Below are 23790 nucleotides of genomic sequence, written 5' to 3'. Positions count from 1 at the left end.
AAAGGCATCAGTCACACAGGCATTCACCCACTTTTTTTAAAGAAAGGTAATGGAATATAATCCAGATTATTCCAGGATTCAGAAGGAGTAAGGTAGAAAATGCAGGCATGATACGGAGGGGGATGCGTCTCCACTTCTGTATTCCCTAAAGATCCCTAATGTGCATTTCCTTGTCTGCCCCAGAAAGCCACCGATGCATTGCATTTGTAAGAAATTCCTAAAACAGCTGAGGCTAAACTCGACAGAAGCATTAGTAATAACCAGCTGAATGGTCAGAATGACTCATGAGCTCAATTATGGAGTTCAGCAAGATTCAGATGGTTTCCTAGGTTTTTTCGAAATACTTAAAAGACTCAGACGGAGTGAAACATTACAAACGTGGCCTAACATGAACTCCTACATGATAAAAATATGTATGCACTGGCACATATGTGGAAACGGTTGTGCATGTTGTTCAGCACAGTCACACACACGGAAGATTCTCTACAAGTGAGTCAGTATCTCTTAAATGAGCAGATTTCCTCTTAATTATGAGGACTAAAAAGCATCATTGGCCAAGGGACATGCTGCAGTGACAGCTACGTCTGTGCACTTTGATTATATAATAGTCAAAATTTAGTAACTGGGAGTTACTAAACTCAGAGGACCAGCAGGTTTGAGGCTCTTTTGATGCAATGTCCAGAGTGTTTATGACTCGTGTTACAGCACACTCATTAGCCTGCATAGAGTATGTCCTTAACTTTTCAGTGAAGACCAACTCCTGCACATCAAATATCAGTGTACGTGGATATCAACCAAACAACTTTATACTGGTAAAAGGTACAGTATATAATTTTCTGTGTGTATATGATCTAAAAGCATATAATATATATATATTACACAGAGACAAGCATTCATTGGCTGCAGTGGGTTCCTGCATACCAACGCGATGACCAAATCAGGATCTTCTGTACATACAAGCACATTAACCAGCAGAATTCAGCTAAGAAGGAAAACTTTCTTAGCTTTCTTAGAACTCAGTTCTTGATTAAATAAAACTTAAAGGCACTTCAACAAACGAAAGCTAAAGGAAGCTGCAGTTCACAGTAAGTTCGTTAGAGGCATTTTAATCAGTCTCCAGAGTCTTTCATTTGGCTCATCTATGCAGGTGGAAAGTGAGTTCAGTTGCGGCTGAACATCATCACATCTATGCTGCTTGGGAATGGGAAGCCTGATCTTGTTCCAGGTGAACTAAATGTCTGAAAGTGTGGCTGTAATCCAACTCACCAACAGAAAGCCATGTGCATATTTTCGAGTACATGCACAGGATTTTTTTATTTACGAATTTTGCCAACTTCTGTTAACCAAACAGTTTGAAATCCAGCCGTAATATTTGCAGTAATTAGTCATCTGGGATCTCAGAGTCGGAGTCCAACTACAACCTCAGCAAGAAGTCTCTCTGCAGCCACTAAAGTGCCGCCGACTCCCAGTGTAATTTATAAGACGAGCGTTATGTGGACACTAAAGCGTTTCCTGTTAGAACAAAATCTGTATCGCAAACGTTGCTGTGAAAATCTCTTGCTGCAGCTCCACTGAGACTCTGAGGCAGACAAATGGCCTTCACACGCCTTGTCTCACCTTGATAAAGCGTCCACGGGGGCTCCACTTTCCTCTTTTGATTGAGCGGCAATCACACACTCGCTCATGGATGCGTGTGTGTGCCTGCTGAGAGTGTTTACATGGACCACAAGAACTAGACTAATCAATCACAGGGGAAACAGAAGGAAACAGCATATTCCACTTCTGTCATCCATGCATGGGTATGATTTACACTGAAAAGGAGGAGAATAAATGCACGCCATCATTGCATTCACCCTGGTGTTCCATTATATTAAGTAATGGGACTGGTTGAGCTCATGAAGCAGCTCAGGAAGCTGGTTATGATCTCTGTGGCCACAAGGAGGCGCTTAAACAGTCATGCATGAGCTGATGGAAGGATCGGAGAAACATGACCATCAAGCTTTCCTATATCATTACGCTGTTATTGAGGAAATCACATTAAATTACTCTGTACAAATTCATCAGTCCTTACAGTCAGTGTTTTAATCCACTTTTACTTAATTTCATTCTTTTAATTTTGATTATGCAGGAAAGGGAAAAAACATCTGATGGGGTTTTTGTTGCTGGGTTTCTGGGACAGGAAACAGAATAAAAATGAAGAAATTGGAGGAAAATGAATGAAAGGATTTTTCAGGGATTTAAATACACAATAATTTCTACTTAATCTATATGACCTAGTTCAGTCCCATTTTAATCAAACCACACCCCTGGGCCTGGGCCAGTAACTGGTTAAAAGTGAGCAATTTATTGAATTAGCCCCACGAACAACATGATGGTAAACCTTTACCTTCTCAACGTGATGTGAAAAGGACCTTTGTTTATAAATATTATTATTATTATTATCTGTGTATATTTGTGTGGAAAACGTGTTGCTGTACAATCAGATTAATGGCTCTTCCTTTCCTTGACTGATTCTAAATTTCAACTGAACTGTTTGAATTTACCAAACGTGTGTGTGTGTGTGTGTGTGTGTGTGTGTGTCAAGTCTTACCCCAGTCCTGCCAGATCTGATACCAAGTTGCCCAGCGCAGCAGCTGTAGATAATGGGAGAAGCAGAGGCATGGGTTACAGAGGCATTTTTCCGTAGGGCATGATGGATGTCCCAAGTGCATTATGGGCTCATCAAAGAAGCAGAGGCACAACACACTGAAGAAGAAGACCACACTGCTGCCGTTTTGCTTCTTACATGCTGTAGTGCAAGTAAAAGAGGACGAGGGAACGCTGAAATAACTTCACTGTCACCGGTTTATGCTTTGAATGTGCCGTATGGTACTGTAACAGCTGTGCCTAAGGACAGAAAATAAAGCCTGTGCTTTACTCCTGTTCTCTCAGCTGTCCCTGACCCTGAGTGCAGAGCATTGCTGCTGCAGCATTACAGAAACACTCCAGAGGAAACACACAACGCAATCGTGTCATCACTGCTGAGGCACAGTCATCATCTCCGGCTGGGCTCGAGCACTTTCATCTGATCTTTGAGCTACTGTAGCAATAAATATTGTACACATTACTCAGAGACAAACACTCTACTAACAAAGCGAGCAGAGACACATGCATCCTGTGGCAAAGCATCTTTAAGCTTCTGGTTTATAAAAGTTTAAAAGCAAGCAGCTTCTTTTTCTGTGACAAGAACAACGAGCGACTTAACTAGAGCCTCTGAATGAGAGGCGAGAGCTGTTGCAACAGCTAGGAAAGTAAAGGAAAGTGTGCAACTCTTGGCCCAAGAGTCGGTGCCAAAGCACACAGAGCATATTTGGACTAAATAAGGTACTTTTAGCAGAAATCTTTGCACTGTGCACCATTAAATCTGACTGTAAATCAGCAAATACCACAAAGGAAAAGGGGCTTGTTGCTTCAGCTGATTTAGGTCAGATGAAGATTTCGTGTGGTTATTTAAACATTTTTAGTTAATTTCTAAATATAACGTTACTCTCTGGCAGTGTAATAATTTTTCAGTGTGTTTCACCTCATGTTGGCACTTAAACAGAGAGAGTTGCCATTAGCCCCATGCTTTGTCTTGAATTGTGTACCAGTACTTTATACGGTCACAAAGGTGAATTCTTGGCTATGCAGCAGTTCAATGTTCAGTCAGCTGAAGGAGGACACACGTGCAGCTGTGCATGGTTGCTTTGAGGCAATATGGCCACGTTAGGCAAATTAATCTACACTCTGAAGATGATTAAAACAGATGTAACACAATATCTTGCTGACGTTAAACACTGCACCTCTGTACAGCCACTGAAGAGACAGCAGTGATGGAGAGGCCAGCTTGAGACTTTATTATGTGGTCAACCTGCTCAGATGTAATTACGAGACAAGGTTGGCTGTGCCTTTAATTCGCTGCTTTCTCTCCCTCTTCGGGGCCTTGGCATTAGATCTGATGCACATCAACAGACTGATGAGGGGGCGGGCAAATGCATCACAATTCAAGTCATTCTTAAGCAGCTGCAAACACAGAAATCACAGTGTAACTGATATTCTGACAAACTTTATCAAGTAGAAAAAGGGAAGTCAATTAAAAAGACAAAGAGTAACAAAAAAAAAAAGATTTCCTGTTTGTAATCTCTGATTTCTGGATGGACTCTAAATATTAGTATTACATGTGAACTCCTACTTAATGTAAATTTCTGTATGTGGAAAGCAACAGGCTGTTTGGGGATTTTCCCTCATTTATCAGAGTTAATCGCTGTATCATCACAAACAGACTGCATGTAATTACCAGCTTAATCCCATTCAATCACAACCTTGCAGTGTTTGCAGCGACAAGCCTGTAAATTCATTGCAAATGCCAAGCAGCACACTCTTTTCTTTAGTTTACTTTCATTTCTTAACCTTTCTGTTACTGTTATCACATGCTTCCTTCACACTGTATTTCTTGGGAACTTTCTAAAACTTTTTTGCCTAATAGTTGACAGTACTGCCAACCTGATGGAGCGAACAGATGCAAGTGCCTGGAAGCAGCAAAAAAAAAGGAGCTTTTTACACCTGAAGCAAAACTAGAGAGCCTGTCTGCATGTGAACTATTCACTGACGGCTGCTGTGGGATAAATGTGGCATGAAACAATGTGAAGTTACAAATGGGAGACAGCGGGAACTTTTTACACTAGCTGTATTGCTCCTGTACAAGCGGTCATAATTTATAGGCGTGCATGAACAGCACTCTCTACAGTGACAAAAACAGGAGTATACCTGCACTCAGCAGTACGTGGCCTTACATGCTTTTGTTCTCACTCAAAGCTGAAAATTTGTTTGCGTGAGGCAGCTGGAGCTGTACAAAGGCTTCAAGTATGCAAACTGAAGCCTGGAAGCACCAATTCTGTCAAGAAAGAAAATTACACTTCTATTTCTTCCAGCTTGCTCCCCTTAAGGGTTGCCAGCTCACCCCGTCCCTAACATCCTGTTCTGTTGCACCAACCCTCTACATGTCCTCCTGTACTGCATCTGTGAATATTCTCTGAGGTCTTCCTCTTTTTCCTCCCCCTGGGAGCGCCGTATTCACCATCCTTTGTCTAGGGGGCGATAGTGGCTCAAGAGTTGGGAGTTCGCCTTGTACTCGGGAGGTTGCCGGTTCGAGCCCCAGCTTGGACAGCCTCGGTTGTTGTGTCCTTGGGCAAGACACTTCACCCGATGCCTACTGGTGGTGGTCAGAGGGCCCGGTGGCGCCAGTGTCTGGCAGCCTCGCTTCTGTCAGTGCGCCCCAGGGTGGCTGTGGTTACAACGTAGCTTGCCATCACCAGTGTGTGAATGTGTGCGTGAATGGGTGGATGACTGATTGTGTAAAGCGCTTTGGGGTCCTTAGGGACTAGTAAAAGTGCTATACAAATACAGGCCATTTAGTATTTCTCAACATTGCTGACAAAGTTAGAGAGACAAACCTTCTTTTTTTTAAAATTTTTTCCTAATTCTGCCCCCCAAAAAAGCCCAAAGCAAAGAAAAACCTTAAAAACCTCCTAGTTTCACCTCATATTTATCACCATTGTTGCACGCTCAACCACTTGGTTTGTTTGCGCGCTACCAGTTTGACCAGTCTCATCAATCAAATGTTCTAAACTGTGCACTGGGAGGAAAATTAACTTTCACTAAACATGAGTAACAATTTTGAATAAAATTAAACTGAAATAGATCAAATCAAATGTTTATTTATTGAAAAACCTAAAGGAAAAATGTGCTTGGTACAAATTGAATGCATGTGAACCAAAATGACCTCTTTAGTGCAATACATTACATTATACTTATTTAACAGAATTACACTGAAAATTTACCTGTAATTAAATTAGTTAGAGTTAGAATTTTGGCCAAATAAATCTTTTTTGAGTGCAATTCTTTGACCTCATATTCATTTTGAGCTGCAGGCTTTTCACATCATTAAGGCTGTTTAACTGAAGTAATTAGGAAAGTCAGGAGTAGACGATTCATGCAGCTTCCACGCTCATCAAGCGAGCAGAGACATTTTTGCCTCCTAGAAGGTGATTTGTCGTCTTCACTAGAGACTTGACATTAGTGCTAAATCACTCTGGACCGGGTTAGATAACTGCGCATTTTAATTTGCAGACCCCCGAATGCCCTCAATCTAGTGCGAATGACTAAATGGGGTCTGAGTGATAGAAAGTGTGTTAAGGCTGTGCTTAAGGAAAGAACAGAAGTCCTGTGTGCTTCTTGTCTCCGAGTGGCTCTGCAGTAGATTTAGATTTTTTTTAAACTACTAGATTAATGAGGGTGTCTGTTACAGCTCACTGTCAAATCCGGGTTAGAAAACCTCTCCACACAAAGGTAACAAGCACTCCCGTCAAACTTCAGAGTGGCCTCTCTAAAACTGAATTTTGCACATTCTGCCTGATAACCTTCTCTCTACGAGTCCTACCATGCCTGAAATTGCTTCAATCAAAATTCCAATCATCCATTCAATCAATTCACTGGGAATGAACTGAACAAATGGAGATTTTTCTTTTTTTTTAACTGAAACTTGGCTGACTAGAAATATATGGAGAAGGGTTTGAAGTGAAAATTCAAATGAGTCTTGTCTACAGTGTATCCCTTATAGATCCATTTACTGTAACTGGAAAAGGTAAAGTCTTCCTTTTCCAGTCCCTCCAGGTGAAGTGGAATTTAAAAAGCCTCTGGCTTCTACCTCCTAGGCTCTTGGACAAAAGATCAGTTTACCCAATCTGCTGCATGTTTAAAAGCTTGAGCTAAAGACAAAGAACTGCCGTCACCACCAACAGCAACAGAATCAGAAGCACTGAAAGGGAGGGAAATGCCCCCTGCTCTTTAGCTCTGCTTCGATTAATGACAATATAAAGGACGCTCGCTTTGTTTGAGTTGGACAAAAAGAAAAACACTAAATTTGAAGCACTGAGTGATACGGTCATCCCAAAGCTAATGTGTGTTCATTCTCACTTAGGGTAAAGTAGGGGGGGCTCTTTTAGACACGGCGAACAGTGGCGGGCGATAACAAAAATTCTGATGTGCGTCGTCAAGGGGATATTACAATACCCATTCAATGTGCTTGTGAACAGCATTAACATATTCATGAAGTTTTCCTTATCGTAGCCAGCCGCTCTTCCTCCTCTCTTTCTTTAATCTGACCTCGCTTTATAATTATTTTTAAATAGTGTCACAGTTCCATGATTAAGGTTTAAGTTGCAACACAGCGCACTCTGTCAACACGTCATCTAAAAGTGCCTTTTCTTCTATTTGGAGACTTGGCAGTCAGCTATGATTTAGCATGCTACAGCATGAATGTGAATTACTCTCAAATATATTTTCCTAAATCGAATCAAATGCAATAAATAAATGACTGATTTACAAGCAGATATTCTTGAATCTGAATGTGACACATATACAATACATATGTAATAGAGCTGGGCGATATATCGAGTTTTTAAAAAATATCGATATATTTTCATACGAGATATAAGATGTGACAATATCGTTTATATCGATATAGTCTATGTTACGTTATAATTATACTTGTGGAGCCGCAAGTTTGCCTCTCTTTCGTCCATTTTTGTCTCTATGCTGCGTTACTGGGCCTCACCTCTCCTTCACTGAGCACAACTCCCCCTCCCCTATAGCTTCACCTGCAGGCAACGACAAGATGAACACGGCAAATCTCCGTTAATGAGTTACCGCGGATCGCCCCGTGCGTGGGGCTGGACGGCGTCGACGTGTTAGCGAGCTAACCACGCTAACGACCTAAAATCCTTTCATTTTCTCAAAACTCGACAGTGCACCTTATGTGCAATCTGTCAAAAAAGTGTTTTAGTACGACTTTGGTGAGCTACGGAGCCGCACCGCTTGATGGATTGTCGGAGCATTACGGCTACCGTAATGGAGCCTCGCGGAGTAATAAGTATTGTGCTTCAAGGTAATATTACTGTATTGTGTGTATATAAGGACCATAAATGGCACCTGTTAAGAGACACGGTTACAAAGAGGATTTCAAACTCCAGGCTGTCAGTCATGCAGTAGAACTTGGGAACAGAGCAGCCGTGAAATCTGTCTGTCTTTGTTATTGTGCTCAGCGTCTTTTAGTTTACATTTTGACTGCACAATTGTGAGCTTTTTGTTGTGCACAAAAACAACATTGCGTTCTTTTATTTATGGAGCATTACTATTTAATAAATGCTAATAATTTATTTTTGAGTAATTTCTTCATGTACATCTGTGCTGTATGTTAATAAAAGTGCCTGATTGACATCTGGGACACAGCTTTGACTAAACTCTCTTTTTGTTCTTACCATATGGCTTTAAAAAAAAAATCGAGATATGAATTTTGGGTCATATCGCCCAGCTCTAATATGTAACACACGTTTATAGAATTGACTAAGTGCAGCACTGTGGGTGATCCTCCTTTTGCTGTTCAAAGTCTTCTACATAACTCATATAATCAATACTTTAAAAGGACAATACAGGAAATGAAAATGTGTTTTCAAAAATAAAACAGATTCAAATACATTACGAGATTCTCTGACCTGCCATAGTTGAAATGCCGAGAACCACGCCGATTGATAACTCAATCTGTGTGCCCTGGAAAAAAACAAGAGAACAGAAGCTCATTTGTACAAAGAGGAAAGCTCAGTGCAAGCTGTTGTCTGCATCTCTTTGCAATAGGGGACTCAAGCCAGGGTGCCAAGCACCTGTGTAATTTTGGAGTTAAATCACCTTCTTTTAGCATCTATGTCACTATTTCTGCTTCAAACGTGTGAGGTTCTGGCTGGACCGGAATTTCAATTTTCATCAATTTATCACAGTTAATAACCGTGTCGTCACAAAAAGGGTCACACATAATTGCCAACTTGACTCCATTCAATCATAAACTGATAGCAGAATGACTACGATTACATTTTTAATGCACAAAAGCTGCTTTGCATGCAGCAACTGACAGCGAGTGGTTGCAGACCTGGTTCCTCGTCTTCGAAGCAGCCATGTCAAAGGCAACGAGACGACCTTTAATCACTCACAAAGCTCCTAATCTCAACAAAGTACTATTTTGTAAAATTTAATCTATACTTAGTACAACCTTTAAATGCATTTTTTGCAGTCTTTCAGGTTGCATTAGCTACCTCCAGAGACTGAGAGAATAAAGTGCTAGGAGTGCATGCCTCATGAAGCAGACACTTACAGCAACAATCATGATGCAGTTGTCCAGGAATCCAAATCCAACGAATGGGAGTGCATTGTGCAGCAGAACTGTAAAGCAAGCAAACACAACAAATCACTGTCAGACACATTATAATGTGATTCAGCATGGATAGACAACAACGCATCACACATTTAGAAGAGAAATGAGAACATTAGACACAAAACGCCTCTGAAGCCATAAGCAGCTGTAAATCAGTATCAGGCAGTGATACATTAGTGCGTGCTCATTAATGTGGTACGGGGGTAAGTCGTTCCGTCTTATTTCTTTAGCACTGCCGCTGGTAAAATGCAGACAGCTACGAAGCCAGCGGGTGAACACTAGACTCTTGGTAAGGTGGAATGGATTTTTTAAACAGGAAAGAGTAAATAGCATCATAAATATCAAGAAAATCCACTTGCAGCAGGAGTGCGTGGATACTATAGACAGTCTGATGTACCGATGGTGCTATCAAAGTGAATTTTAAAATGTCATCCACCGCCTCGGCAAAGGATATTCAAGCTTAAGTTCAAGTGAAGTTCAGTTTAGTTTAAGTGACAAATCTGCAGGAAAGTTTGAAGCGTAATCGCCACGATGCGACTGTGTTCTCTACGGATCTCGTAGCGCTGCAGCTCTCCTTCAGGACGCTGTGAGAACTTTCAATCCTGCTGTGAGCGCCTGAGCTCAACACGATAAACACCGACACACTCAACACTTAAACGCAGACTGACACCAGAGGCAATCCTGCCTTCAAACGTATGCTGAAACGGAACAAAGTGAGCACTCAGAGAATTCTCGGTGTTGGGTTTGACTGATTCCCTACGGAAACAAACTGGAACTCGAGTGTGAAATTTAACAGCAGTTAGTGAGGTCAGTGGGGAAATCTCAACATTTGGTAAATGATTTGCCTCTTTATTTCTCAAATGTGCTTTCAGATCCTTGATACGTCACATTTTTATTCTTAACTCAAGAAAATGATTTAAGAGTGAAGCTGTCTTTAGAGATTTAAAAGCAGTGAACGCCACGATGCTCTGAATTTGAATTTCACAGCAAGGGCCTGTTATCTTAACTGGACTCGGCTGTCTCAGGATCCCATTCTGCACACTTTGAGTTTAACCCAATATTAAAAAATGACTCCTCTGGCCATGTTAGCTCTAATTATAACAGCCATCTGGGGACATTTTTCCCTGTTGGTGGGGAAATTTCAATTAGGAAATTTGAGGAAATCACGACTGCTCGTCCTTAGTTTTCCTTTTGGTGACTTGATATGAACTTAAGACTTTCCTCTTGTATCAGCTCAAAGTTTGTGTAGGGTAATTTCCAATAAACCAAGTTCATAAAAAGGAGAGTCTATGGCTGACGCGCGTTCCTGGTTTCCAAAAGAAATGCTTCCAGTTGCATTATGATTTGAAGACTGTTTATTTATTACAAACTGAAGATGTAACAATGAACTCCTTCCTAAAAGACATGAAAGTTCCAAAAAATAGCAGTTATCCAGAACTAGCTGTGCACACGGTCAGAAAACCGTTAGACTCCTAACCTCTCTGTCCATGCTCCTCCCCTTCCCTCTCACACAGGGTTTCATGCTACTATTACACTTACATACTTAAAGTGAGAGGGACCCCCCTTTTAGGTTCCAATCCCAAAACAGTGACTTAAAATTACTTTATGTAAACACATATATTTTCACATTTATTAATCCTGAAAAGATGACTTATGTAATGATTCTATGAATTATAAAACAAACATGAACTCAATCGTAAATAAAAAATATAAAGCAGACGTTTGGCGCTTACAGTTTGCTTCCTACAGGCAAAGGTCTGGACTGTTTTATCTGGCTCCTCTAATGTTTTCCTGGGCACATCACAGCTAGCCTACAAGAAAGAAAAACTCTGAGCTCGCCAAAGTGAATATTTGAGATGTCGCAGGCATTTTTTTTGAAACTTCATTCCTCAGGTGGACTCCCATCCATCGCAGCTTTCACAAGTTTTCATCCCTGAGATGGATGCAGTGGTTTTTTTTCATAATCTCGTAACTCCCAGTAGGAAAAAAATAGGCAACAACAAGAAGATTGACATTATCATCACAAATGTGTGCGACACCACAGTGACAACAGGCTGAGTCAGTGTTTCACTTGAAGTTTGTCTCTTCTGTGTCAGCTCAAAAAGACAAATGCTCGACTCCAGAGGAGACTAAATATTTCCCACACAAAGCGGCTGTTGTGACAAAGATCTGTTTTTGTTAAATATAAGACAGGCGAGGAGGAGAAGCTTCCAAACCTTTAAAGTGAAGAGAGAAAGCTGAGCTCATGAGATCACCAACAGAGTGAAAAATGCCCACACAGCCTTTGCAGTTGGATTACATTCTTTCTTTGTGAGCACAATGAGAAAAGCCCCACTCAGCTTTATGCTGAAGCTTTTCTGGCTGGTCCCCAGTTTTATATAACAATTCAGGTTTATTTCATTTCATTTTTCTTCAATTTCTCTGTGTTTTACATTATTTTGACTTCAAAAGAAATGCATGCTTCAAATGTTTTCTAATACGAACCCTCATGTTGGGAAGTGCTGACTGGTTTACACAAGATCATCCAGGATGTAATAACGGACAACTGTACAAACAGAAAACATGTCTCCTTATACAAATTCACCATCCACCCACACATCCATCCGCTTAACCCCCGGTATCTTTTCCAGCTGTTAATGGAGGCCAGGTAGATATGAAACCAGGACTTCCTTGTTGTGAAGTAAAATGGCAAATGGCCTGTATTTGTATAGCGCTTTACTTAGTCAATTATTCAATCATCCACCCATTCACACACTGGTGATGGCAAGATACATTGTAGCCACAGCTGCCCTGGGGCGCACTGACAGAGGCGAGGGTGCCAGACACTGGCGCTACCAGGCCCTCTGACCACCACCAGTAGGCATTGGATGAAGTGTCTTGCCCAAGGACACAACGGGGCTCGAACCAGCAACCTTCCGATCACAAGACAAACTCTTGAGCCACGATCGCCCCGTGAAGTAACAGTGCTAACCACCGCACACGTGCATAATAAAATAACACCTTTGAAATCTACTTTTAGCTGCATACATAATATTAGTAGCCTGTGACAACCCATTAAATTAAGTGTGCTTTCTTAAGCACATTAGTAGAAAGAAGCACTGATAAAGGGGAGATGTGAGATAATGGATGAAATAGCTCATCCATTTTTACCCCTACCCTTCATTTTTCCAAAAACATGTTCAATACAAGTCAGAAATCCTGTTATATTTTCTATTATCATATATTAGGGAAAGTTTGAATTAAAAAACGCTTCAAAGAAATTGAACAAGGCACAAATGGACTTAGGACTACGTGCAACAAGTATTGTTCTCCATGCTTAAGCAGATTGTCGTTCCGGATATTTTTTTCAGAGTATAATATTTTGATGTACAACTTCACACATTTGCTGTGGCAATGTTTATTATAGTGAGCCATTACATTAGTAAGAACTAAAGTAGATTTAAATATCAGTAATATTGTATATGATGGAACAGCTACATATTAAAGTTACAGTGTGCAAAATCTCACCACTAGAGGTCAGTAGATTCCAAATTGCATTCAAATTTTATTTTATTTTTTTGTTTTTTTTTACCACTCCCAATTCAAGCCATAATCCTAGCTATGGTAGCAAATGTAGGACAAACAACTCTGGCCTTGTTCATCTCTTGTGAGTGTAGGCCGGGGGTGTCCAACTCCGGGCCTCGAGGGCCAGTGTCCTGCAGGTTATAAATGTGTCCTTGATCCAACACAGCTGATTTAAATGGGTAGGTTACCTCCTTAACACGTCTTGAAGTTCTCCAGAGACCTGGTAATGAACTAATCATTTGATTTAGTTGTGTTGACCCAGAGTGATATCTAAAACCTGCAGGACACGGCCCTTGAGGCCTGGAGTTGGGCACCCCTGGTGCAGGCTGTCAGTCCACTGTTTACCTCAGCTGGTCTCCATGACTGTTTACTTCGGAGGCTGCAAAACTTGTGAAAGGAGTCAGATACAAAATGAAGAGAAGCTCACTTCTAAACGTTGACAGTGATCCTGAGGTGAATTGTTTAGGAAATCCTGAACCTTTCTGTCAGTAAAGGCTGCTGTTTTTGCTGCTGTTAGCTTGCATTAATGAAGCTTTCTTTAAAGTGGATCGAACATTGTTGGACTCTGAGACTTATTGAATAAACTCTCATATGATATGAGAATACAATCAAACTGTTTATCACAGCCTAATATTCAGAGGTGTGGACTCGAGTCACATGACTTGGACTCGAGTCAGACTCGAGTCATTAGTTTTATGACTTTAGACTTGACTTGAAAAAATGTTCTAAGACTTGTGACTTGACTTGGACTTTTACACCAATGACTTGGGACTTGAATTGGACTTGAACCGGTTTACTTGAAAAGACTTGATATTTTACCCCAAATATAAAATTTAACATGCATATTATATAGAGATTGAAAATGTGACGTCATTCACGGGTAGAACCGCAAAGGATTCTGGGAACTCGTGGCAAGAGGTACTAGCGCACACAGACTTTCAATTGAAATCAGTTATACAGCGATAAAAAGAAACACAAAAATGTCAAGAAGCTGTTGTATTATTAACTGCAATAGCCGGTCGAATGACAGCCACGGGAAGCCGACGGGTAAAGAGATCGGTTGTTATCGGATTACGTCGTTGAAGAGAAATTGTTCGAGCCATGTTTCCGAAGTGACAAAGACGCGACGGATGGCCTGGATTGCAGCCATTCAAAGATCAAATATAACGTCCCAGAACCCTCCAGCTCACAGGTTAGTCTGCTCCAAGCATTTACACGAAGGTCAGTGTTTTTTAGTAGTTAATACGTCATTTTTCATAAAATAATTGGTGATATAGGTTACAAGCAAGTCTGGCGCTGAACAGAAATTGTGAATTGTCCTGACACAATATTGCGTTTCGCTTCTGTTATTATGGTACATTGACAAAAACATATACTTTTATTCACAGGATAAAACAGGTTTTTTGTATCACTAATTGCCCAGTACGATTACAGCATACAATATTGTTGTCACTGCTACATTTCTGTGATGCTACCAGAAATTATTTCCACTACTAATTACCGTTGAGCTCAAAGGTTATATTAATAAACGGTTAACGAATGTGTATTTATGACGACGATTTGTGAGACTGGTAAACTTATGATACGTACGATGGTCTTTCGTTCTACTCGGTGCATTTCAAGGTCCTGTACCCATCTGTCGGTAAACTGTACCTGGGCTTGTTGCAGTGACCTGAAGTTACTAAACTTCATGAGTGTATGCACTCACTCCAAGAACCGTATGATTATAAATATGCATATAAATATGCTACGATGAGATAGCTGACTTCATCTAACTAGCAAATGTTGTCCAGGCTACGTTGGTGATGCAGTTTTTTTTTAATGTGTATGATATTTTTGTCATGCGATTTTAAAGCCGGTCCTACAACCGCATCCAAGAATAATATGCAGCTTATCACAGAACTGTCGGTGAAAATTATTCTTGGAGCTAAGTTTAATTGAGCTGCATTTTAAAGAGGTGCAATTTCACAATTTGTGTATATTTTCTAAGTTCACTATTTTGTCATGTGTTGAGAAAAACACAGATTTTAAAATTACATGGTCTAATATTTACATTTAGCATAACTGCAACATGCTTTTTTTCGTTTTTTTGAATGACTCGAAAGGACTTGAAATTCAAAGTTTCAGACTTGTGACTTGACTCGGACTTTTACACCAGTGACTTGAGACTCGACTCTGACTTGCCTGACATTACTTGAGACTTGACTTGAGACTTGAGGATAAAGACTTGAGACTTACTTGAGACTTGCAAAACAATGACTTGGTCCCACCTCTGCTAATATTAGCTGGCTTAATGTTAGCTCATAACCAGCTGTTGTTGGTGCATGTTAATGCACGTCCTTGTGTGTTAGAGCTCAGACATCAGTTCAGCAGGTGACACTTGAGGTGAGAAGGAAGAAGATGTAGTTTTATCGAGTCGCGTTGTCTCTTTCCTTCTTGTTTTCACTTCTTTGGTGAAGAGGACCCGTTCTCAGATAATAAGCATAGATACTCATATCCTGAGTCTGACACTCTGCACGGGAATGCCTACGAGTTTTCTTCTTCTCCACCTCTGGTGCACTATGTACGTGGCCGCTCTGCAGCCACATTCATAAAACACTATTACGATGAATAACGATGTCCATCTCATCTGTACTCAAGATGATGGGACAACATGGTGGCTTCCATGAATTGCAAACCTGCTTCTATCTAATTTTATTTATTAATTCTAAGTTTACACATAAATTCAATCCATCAATTTGTTGTTTTTTCTCTTAAATAACCTCAAAAAACCACTGATTTTACATTTAAGTCATTATGACCTCAGACTCAGAGACTTTTTTACTGCTTATTAGATTCAATTTGGATCCATTAGGTCCATAAACAGGGGTTTTTCCTTTCCTTTGGACAATTCACGGAAACAACACATTCACAATGAGCCATTAATTAAACTGGTCCTCATTAACTTTCCTAAACTGACTGACTGTTAAATGAGGCATGTCCTAAAAGATTAGTGAGCAATTTTCTATGAGTACTCATCTTGTAAGATGAAAAGGATAAAATATATAGAGACACATTGAGGAGTTAATATATCTGCCAAGAACAAAAGGACCTCTTACCATATCTTAACTGTGCTGCAGTGGGTGGTGCAATTTCCAGCTGTCCTGGAAAAAGAAGAAAACAAATATTAAAGAAAAACATTTCTATTGAGGAGAACGATCAGCATTATTGAGAGACACTTCATAGATGGCAAAACATAAAAGCAGAGAAAAAGAAGAAGGAAGGCATGCAAGAAATATGACATGAGAGGAATGAAGAGAAAAGAAACCACACCTCCCCCGACTGAACAAATATATATGGATATGTGGATATAGACTCACAGTAAAACACAGTCTTACAGTCCTAAATGCCTGTGTACACATATTAAATGGACAAAAATGATGGGAGACAGATTAAAGAAAAAGCTAACCTATTAAAATAGTTTTTAGCAGTTATAACAAACCACAGATAGGCCGATGAAGGTCACTTCAAAGTTTAGAAGCTACAACCTCAAAACTGTGATCACCTCTAGTTTCAAAATAAGAGCACAAAAGGGTTAAAAGACTCAGATAACATGATCGGAGACGCCAACGATTAGAATAAGGTCTCTATATAACTCTGCTATATGTAGGCCATGCAGGACTTCATATGTTATTTATAACGTTTAAAGTGGATTATGAATTTCTCTGGAAGCTTGTGAAGGGAAGTGAGAAAAGAGGTGATGTGTGAGCACCAGCTGGTTTTCTTAGTAGCCTGGCTGCTTCCAAAATAAGGGTTAAAGTGATGTCGACATATAATAACTGTTGCCAAACAAGCTTATCGGGAGACTCGCCATCATACTGATTAGCGTGAATGCATGTGGCGCCAAACAATTAGAGCCGAGACCCAAAGATTCAAATATCTGCCACACACAACATACACATACAAAGTTTACTGAGATTTCATTAAACTTTGATACTGCAACAGCACAGCTGAACTGAAACTGAAGTTAATGGGATGCAACCTCTATCTGGATTGCAGAGTAAAATTACTGTCTGACTATATGCCACATTTACTCAACAGCCACTGAACTGTGATGCAGCACAATGACCTGCTGTAGAGAAATAGATAATTAAATTGGTTTTAAGGCTAAAGACACAAGACAAGAGGACTTCTTCTGCCGGTCCAGTGAAATTAGATTTATTGCCATGAGGTGAGTGGAAATGTTAGTCCACATAATGAAGTCTGGTCTGTCATTTCCAGGTGTTATTGCACCACTGCAGGGTAAACCAGGCTGGAAAGGTTTGGATTATTAGTAGTGAAGGTGATTCAACTCCAAACAAACATACTCCTTCATTCCCTCCTTGGACCTTTTCCATTGATTTACAAGCTATTAAGAACAAATACAAAACAAATATTATAGTCAAGTACTGATTTTTAGGGAGAAAACTATTAACTTTTGTTTTTACTTAATTAGAACAAAAAAAAAAAGCTTGAGCACAATTTAATAATTTTCAGTCACTTAATGGATTTATTTATGTTACAGTTAAGTTTAGAAGTTTAAAAACTGAACCTGGTCGATCACAGAATGAACGGGAAACTAAAGATAGCTTTCTGCCTTCTTTCCTCCACCCTGTGTGCCTCCCCCCACCCATTGCCACCCATGTTCAGTGTGACATTATGAGCTCTACAGTCTTCAGTTCAACTCCCGGCTCATGCAGCTCACAACAGATGTTCATCAGCAAAGTGCATACACAGACACACACTGACCTGTCAATGCTTCCAGTTTGTGTATAAAGAAATATTATTATCCCATTTTCCAAGTTTCTGGACAATTATGTTGCTTCCACAGGCATCAACCATCCAACTACAAGAGATGGAGATCTTATCCACGGAGGATGGTTTACTTCCCTCCAGAAACCATTTGTTTCCATTTATTGCTCATCCAGGGGCTGCTTCAGGATTTAATTGAAGACCTTTCAATGATCATCAACATCAGTGAGGCAGTAACCATTAAACCTTCTTGGTACGCAGTTACCCTCACCTGCCTTACAACACTAGCATTTGTTAGAAAATGGAACTTTTCTGTAAAGAAAGATGCATCAGCGTTTTAACGATATTCCCCCACTTTTTCATATTTCAAAGCAGTGTTTAACACCACCCTAAAACTATCTGCTCCCTGGTGAATACCCACCAGCGTCAGATGGATGAATTGCACATAAATCAAAGTGGTGAAGGTCAGCTGAATCAGTCCTCAGCTGACGCCGGTGCAGCAGTGTCAGGTCATGTGCCTTGAAGGGCTCAGACTGCGTTCAGCATGGCTCTGTCTCAGCCTTCCTTCCGTTGGCTGCTTTATTTGTAACATCTCAAAACTTAAAAAAAATCTAAAAAAAATCTAATGAATCGGTTTACTTCCACACAGAGACTGATCTTCAGGATATTTGGATAAAGACTTGAAACATTTATTATCTCTCTTTTTTTTTAAGTTTGTGCATGTAGAATTATTTAATAGCTTTACATATTATACCCAAGCAAAAAGAGGGACTGATTCAAGGATTTTTCTTATATTCAGGAATGGGGGCAACGGATCAGAAACTGATACAGCATTAAATCTGCATTAGAAAACACTGGGCATGACTTTTAGGCTCATCACCTCTCTATTAAATAAGATACAGTGGTTCCAACATAAAAAAAATTTTGTATTGGGGAACTTTTTGTAGTTTGTTAAGTATTTTGTTAAATGAAGCAAAATATTGTAAAATAATGTTGCAAATCATGCACAGCAAGTTAATTTGTGTCACGTATTAGCATCAAAATATATATTAAAATATACTTAAAATATAAAGGAATAATAAAAACATAATGGAAAAAATAATAATAATAATACTTAATTTATTAATTAGAAAAGTATTATTATATGGCATAGTCTACAAATAGAATTTATATTTTATGTTCATTATCTAAATCAGCAGAAATAATTAATATAAAACATTTCTTTTATTGCAATGTCCTATTTAGAGTATCCCAGATTAATATCATTGGGGGTACTGGGGTGGTAATTAAATTTCGAAAGCTGGGGCATGTCTGGCCCCCGGTGCCCCCCTTTTAGATGCACCCCTGGAAAAAATGCTGACTCTCTTGATGTGTTCAATTTCAAGTTGGAAATCAGAATTTCTGAGTTGCCAGACGAGATTTTAAAGCGAAACACCCCCTCAAGTCAGAACTACAACTTGAATCAGCAACACCAACCCCACTTAACAATCCAAGATGGTGGTGGTACAAAAAACTTAGTAAGAATTAAAAAAGAACAAAATGTAGCGATTTTGTGTGTAGACTGCATTTCCTTAGAGAATAACACATAGTTAAATTATTTATTTAATGTAAAGCCCATTAACTTCAGTTATCAGGTATCAATAATCCCTGAGTCCACAAAATTAAAACATTATCAGATTTTGAGGTGTCTGGCCCCCGGTGCCCCCCTTTTAGATACGCCCCTGGACAAAGTGCTGACTCTCCCGGTGGGTTCAATTTGAAGCTGGAAATCAGAATTACTGAGTTACCAATGCAGATTTTAAACCACAACGCCTGCCTCAAGTCAGACTGAAAGCTTGAATCAGCACCACCAACCCCAACTTAACAATGGGTCGTAATAAGTCGCTAACTATAACTATGAAGCAGAATCAGCTCCATCTGATAAAGACTGTGTTTACACATAAACAGACTACACATTTCAGCATTCTGGTCACAGATGATGCTGTTTGCAAGATCAGGTATAACACCTGTGTGAATTTGGTAAACTATAAAACTCTGTCACTTGTTCACATGAATTTCCTGTAAATCCTAAATCTAAAAAAAGCTACTACTTTGAATTTGCTCTATATTTCAAAAGTCATTGCATAAGTGGTAGCTGGTTTGGCTCAACCCACAGATTATTTGCTTTGTTTTGCTGCTTTATTCCTCCCTCTATGAGAGTGTTGCTGTGATCTCAGAAGAAGGTGAGAGGAACTCGCAGTGTGTTGTCTTTGTTTTGCTTTGACAAATGGCCACACTCTCTCAGTGCTGGTACAGAATGAAACCAACGTGTGAAGAGCTTAGTTTTGTAAATGGGAGATAAGTATGAAGAAAAGAAAAAGCCAAACAGCCTCAGCCACAGGAAAAAATAAGTTGAATAAATGTCTGTCAGTCCATTCTGCATTTCGTTTTTGTGCGTAGAAAAGACAAATACAGGCACTGTGAATTTCAGCTTTACTCTGAGAGGGTAAAGCAACAACTACTGCAAGGACATTTCTGCATACGGCAGTTCAAAGCAGTGTTGTGTGTGTGTGTACCTGTTTCTGTTAGTGTGCATGTCTCGCATGTTATGTACTAAAACATTATTGGAGAGAGTCTCGATTCTAGAGGGACGTGTTTCTGTATGAATCTATGTCATTGTATTGTGTGTGTGTGTGTGTGTGTGTGTGTGTGTGTGTGTGTGTGTGTGTGTCTGGGAGAGAAAGAACAAAGGTTCAGCAGAAGAGGAACAATTGAAGGCTGGAGCCATTCATCAGCTGCACAGCACCTTGCTATTCCCCTATGATATATGAGACAGGAGAGAGGAAATTACACAGCACAAAGAATGTGGACCTGGTGGACAGGACCATCATTAGCAAACACAAAATGGGAACAATTTTTTCTTCCTTGGCGGAGGGGGGCACTTTTTACAGAAGGATGAAGATTAGGTATCATAAAAAGTAAAAGACAATCAATTAAATACTCAAAGAAATCTCAATAATAATAATATTTTTCTTTAACTTTTAGTGCCCTGCAATATGCTTCTGAATGTTAGAATTCATCCATTGAATGTCAGAGAAGGTATCATGAAATGGACTGATTCTTGTATAGTGCTTTTCTACTCTCGCGGAGTACTCAAAGCGCTGTATACAGCACGCCTCATTCATCCCTGCACTTCTAAACTCAAGTGCAACTAATAAACATTCTCACACAATCACACTCCGATGAACGCATCGCAGGGCAATTTGGGGTTAGTATCTTACCCAAGGATATTTGGCATGCAGACTGGGGGAGCCAGGAATCGAACCACCAACCTTCCAATCAGTAGCTGATTTGCTCTACAACCTGAGCCACAGCCAAAGCTGTTTACTTGCCATTGGGAGCCAGTCTGCCAGCTACTTAGGCCCAAAAAATTCTGAGTGACCCAATGCAGTCCAGAAAAAAAAAAAAAAAAAAAAAAAAGAGTCCTCAGCTTTTGTTTTCAACATGATCTGTGAGAGACTATTTCAGTTTTGCCCAATTTGAGGACGACAGTATTGGCCTTTAGCAACTCGGGGGAGGAACTTCTAAATGTCATATCACAACACGAATGTCTGCTGAGAGAAAATAATGAGTAGTTTCTCATTAAACGCAGAATTACCCTGTCAGTTTACTTCTGCGAGAAGAAAACACAAAGCACTGGAGCATGAACCTACACAAGCAGATGCATAATCCAGGACTTTTTTCCCTCTGAGCTCATTGAATTCTAAATGGCAGGTAGAAAAAGAAATACAGCTTTCTGTTTCCTCAGTGACGATTTAGGGAGCTGGGAAAGCACTGAAAGAAAACTGAGAAACAGACAAAACCACCACCAATCCCTGCAAAGATCCCCCTGACAAATGGAAAACCACTGGAGAAGAGAAGGAAAGCAGGAAGTGCAGTTTCAATTTTGCCTTTGATCGCCCAAAAGTTCACATTGGAAGCAGTGTACAACGGCTTTACCTGTACTTAACATTAAATGGCAACTTCGTCAGGTACACCTGTTCAACCGCCCTTATCTCCAGTATCTTATCAGCCAATCGCAAAGCAGCAACTCAGTGCATTTAGGCATGCAGACTTGGACATAACGACCTGCTGAAGTTCAAACCAAGCATCACAATGGGGAAGAAAGGTGACTTTGAACATGGCGTGATTGTTGGTTCCAGACAAAGTAATTTAGAAACTGCTGAACTGCTGGGATTTTCCAGTGGAACTCTCTCTAGTGTTTACAGAGAACAGTCTGAACAAGAGGAAATATCCAGTGAGTGGCAACAACTGCCTCAAAGTGATAGGAAGACAAAATTAACTCAAATAACCTCTTGTTACAACCCGGGTATACCTTAAAGAGATGGGCTACAGCAGCAAAAAACACTCCTGGTGCCACTCCTGTTGGGGGAGAACAGTTCACATGGGCTCAAGCAAAATGCAATAACAGAAGATTGGAAAAATACTGAGTCTCAATTTCTGCAGACATCCAGATACTAAGGTCACACTTTGGAGTGAACGACATGTAAACGCCACAGCCAAACCAAGTAGTGTTGATGAACATGTCCATCCCTTTATGACCACATTGTACCATGTGGCAAAGCTCAGATCAGCTCAAACTGAGTTTTGAACATGGCACTGAGTGATTGTACTCAAATGGCCTCCATAGTCACCAGATCTCAATCCAGTGGAGCACCTTACAGATGTGGTGGATCAGAAGATTAACATCATGGCCGTGCAGCTGTCAAAATCTCTGAGGAATGTTTCCAGCAAATTGTTGAATCTGTGCCGTGAAGTGTGGTTTGTCTGTGCAGGTGCACAGCAGTTCAACTGCAGTGTTAGTTTTAGCTTTTTTAGCCAGTAAGGTCATATTTTTGCTTGGTGTCAGTCATATGAAATATATGTCCACTATGCAACAAACTGGTCTTAGATATTTAAAGCATGTGACATAAACCATCAAACACATTTGTAATAAATCAAAGGAGCTTGCAAAGAAAAGCGTCTGGACTGGCATCTGGGACTCTCCACCATTTGACCTTAGAACTGAAGAAGCTTCTCGGATGAGAGGTGAAACGTCTTCAAGCAACTTAAAGAAGTCCAGACGCTTTTCTTTGCAAGCTCCTTTGACTACGATGACCTGGATGACTGAGAACCTTCACAGACATTTTGCAATAAATCAAAATTTTAATCTGAAAAATGTCAAAAAGTGCAACCTGGCGTAATCAGTACTTTTCTCAAATAACTGTAAAAAGTTTTAAAGTCTTAGCTACATATTCTCCTGCTCCCCTCCAGCTCTGCAGAGCATTTTACCATCTTTCAGCTCATTGTTTGGTTTTTGTTTGGCCTGCTTTCACTGCTTGTTTTTTAACCACTGATTCCAGACACAGCAGGCAACCAAAAAGACGCCTGCACACTACAAAAACCAACAAAAAGCACAGATGCACCAAGTTTATAGTTATCTTGTAAAAACGGTGAAATATTTAGCATCTAAATGGTCATTTAAATTCTATTTCACAGAGGAAAACCAAGGTTAGCGAGTTGCTTAAAGCAGTGAAGCCAAACCAGCAAACCAGCAAATACAGGGCTGGAGAGAAATTAACCTTGATAAGCAAGTGCTGACTTGAGCATTATGGGGGAATCGGCAGCCATAGTCAGCCAGATATATCTCTAAGGGACCAGGTAGAAACCAAAGAGACATTCTCATCCAAGTACAAAAGTAAAGCATGGAATGACAAAAGCAAAGAGAAAAGCTGCTTGGAGAAGACAAAAGGTAAATATGCGGTGTCTTTAGAGGTTGTGATACCTTGTGAAAAAGACATTTTTTCCATCCTTGTCTTTTAAGCTTTTGACCTCGTGATGAAATGGACAGGCTGGCCACAACAAACTCCACCTTGAATGTCAAACACATCCCGCTGTGCATAATATTACCTGAGCTTCTGTATAATTTGATTCATGGCTCGATCCATCTGCCTAGACTTCACAAAAAAAGAGCAACCATATGCAGTGATTTTCTGCCCCACTTTTGTCCTCCCCGTATAAATTATAAAAGTTCCCGATTGGCACCAGGCTGAAAGACAACATCACAGTCTTTTATTTTTAACTTTATTCCCCTTTTTTTAGACTAACCCTCGACTTTCTCCTTTACAAGGACTTGCAAGAGGAAGCAACTTCATGTA

General features: G+C 40.1%; 1 protein-coding gene across 1 annotated transcript in view; it reads right to left on the bottom strand.

Moving 5' to 3' along the window:
- Positions 1-23790, bottom strand: part of LOC113031686 (transmembrane protein 65-like) — a 39501-nt gene that overhangs the window by 4647 nt on the left and 11064 nt on the right. Inside the window, exons 3-6 of the mRNA XM_026183984.1 lie at positions 15943-15987; positions 9221-9288; positions 8571-8625; positions 2591-2633 (exon numbers count right to left, since the gene is read on the bottom strand). Of these exons, the coding sequence (XP_026039769.1) occupies positions 2591-2633; positions 8571-8625; positions 9221-9288; positions 15943-15987 (211 nt within the window). The remainder of the gene's footprint in view (positions 1-2590; positions 2634-8570; positions 8626-9220; positions 9289-15942; positions 15988-23790) is intronic.

Source organism: Astatotilapia calliptera, chromosome 11 (genome assembly GCF_900246225.1).
Source record: "Astatotilapia calliptera chromosome 11, fAstCal1.2, whole genome shotgun sequence".
Taxonomy (NCBI): Eukaryota; Metazoa; Chordata; class Actinopteri; order Cichliformes; family Cichlidae; genus Astatotilapia; species Astatotilapia calliptera.
The sequence above is the reverse complement of the archived record's forward strand: the minus strand, read 5'-3'. Positions and strand labels throughout refer to the sequence as shown.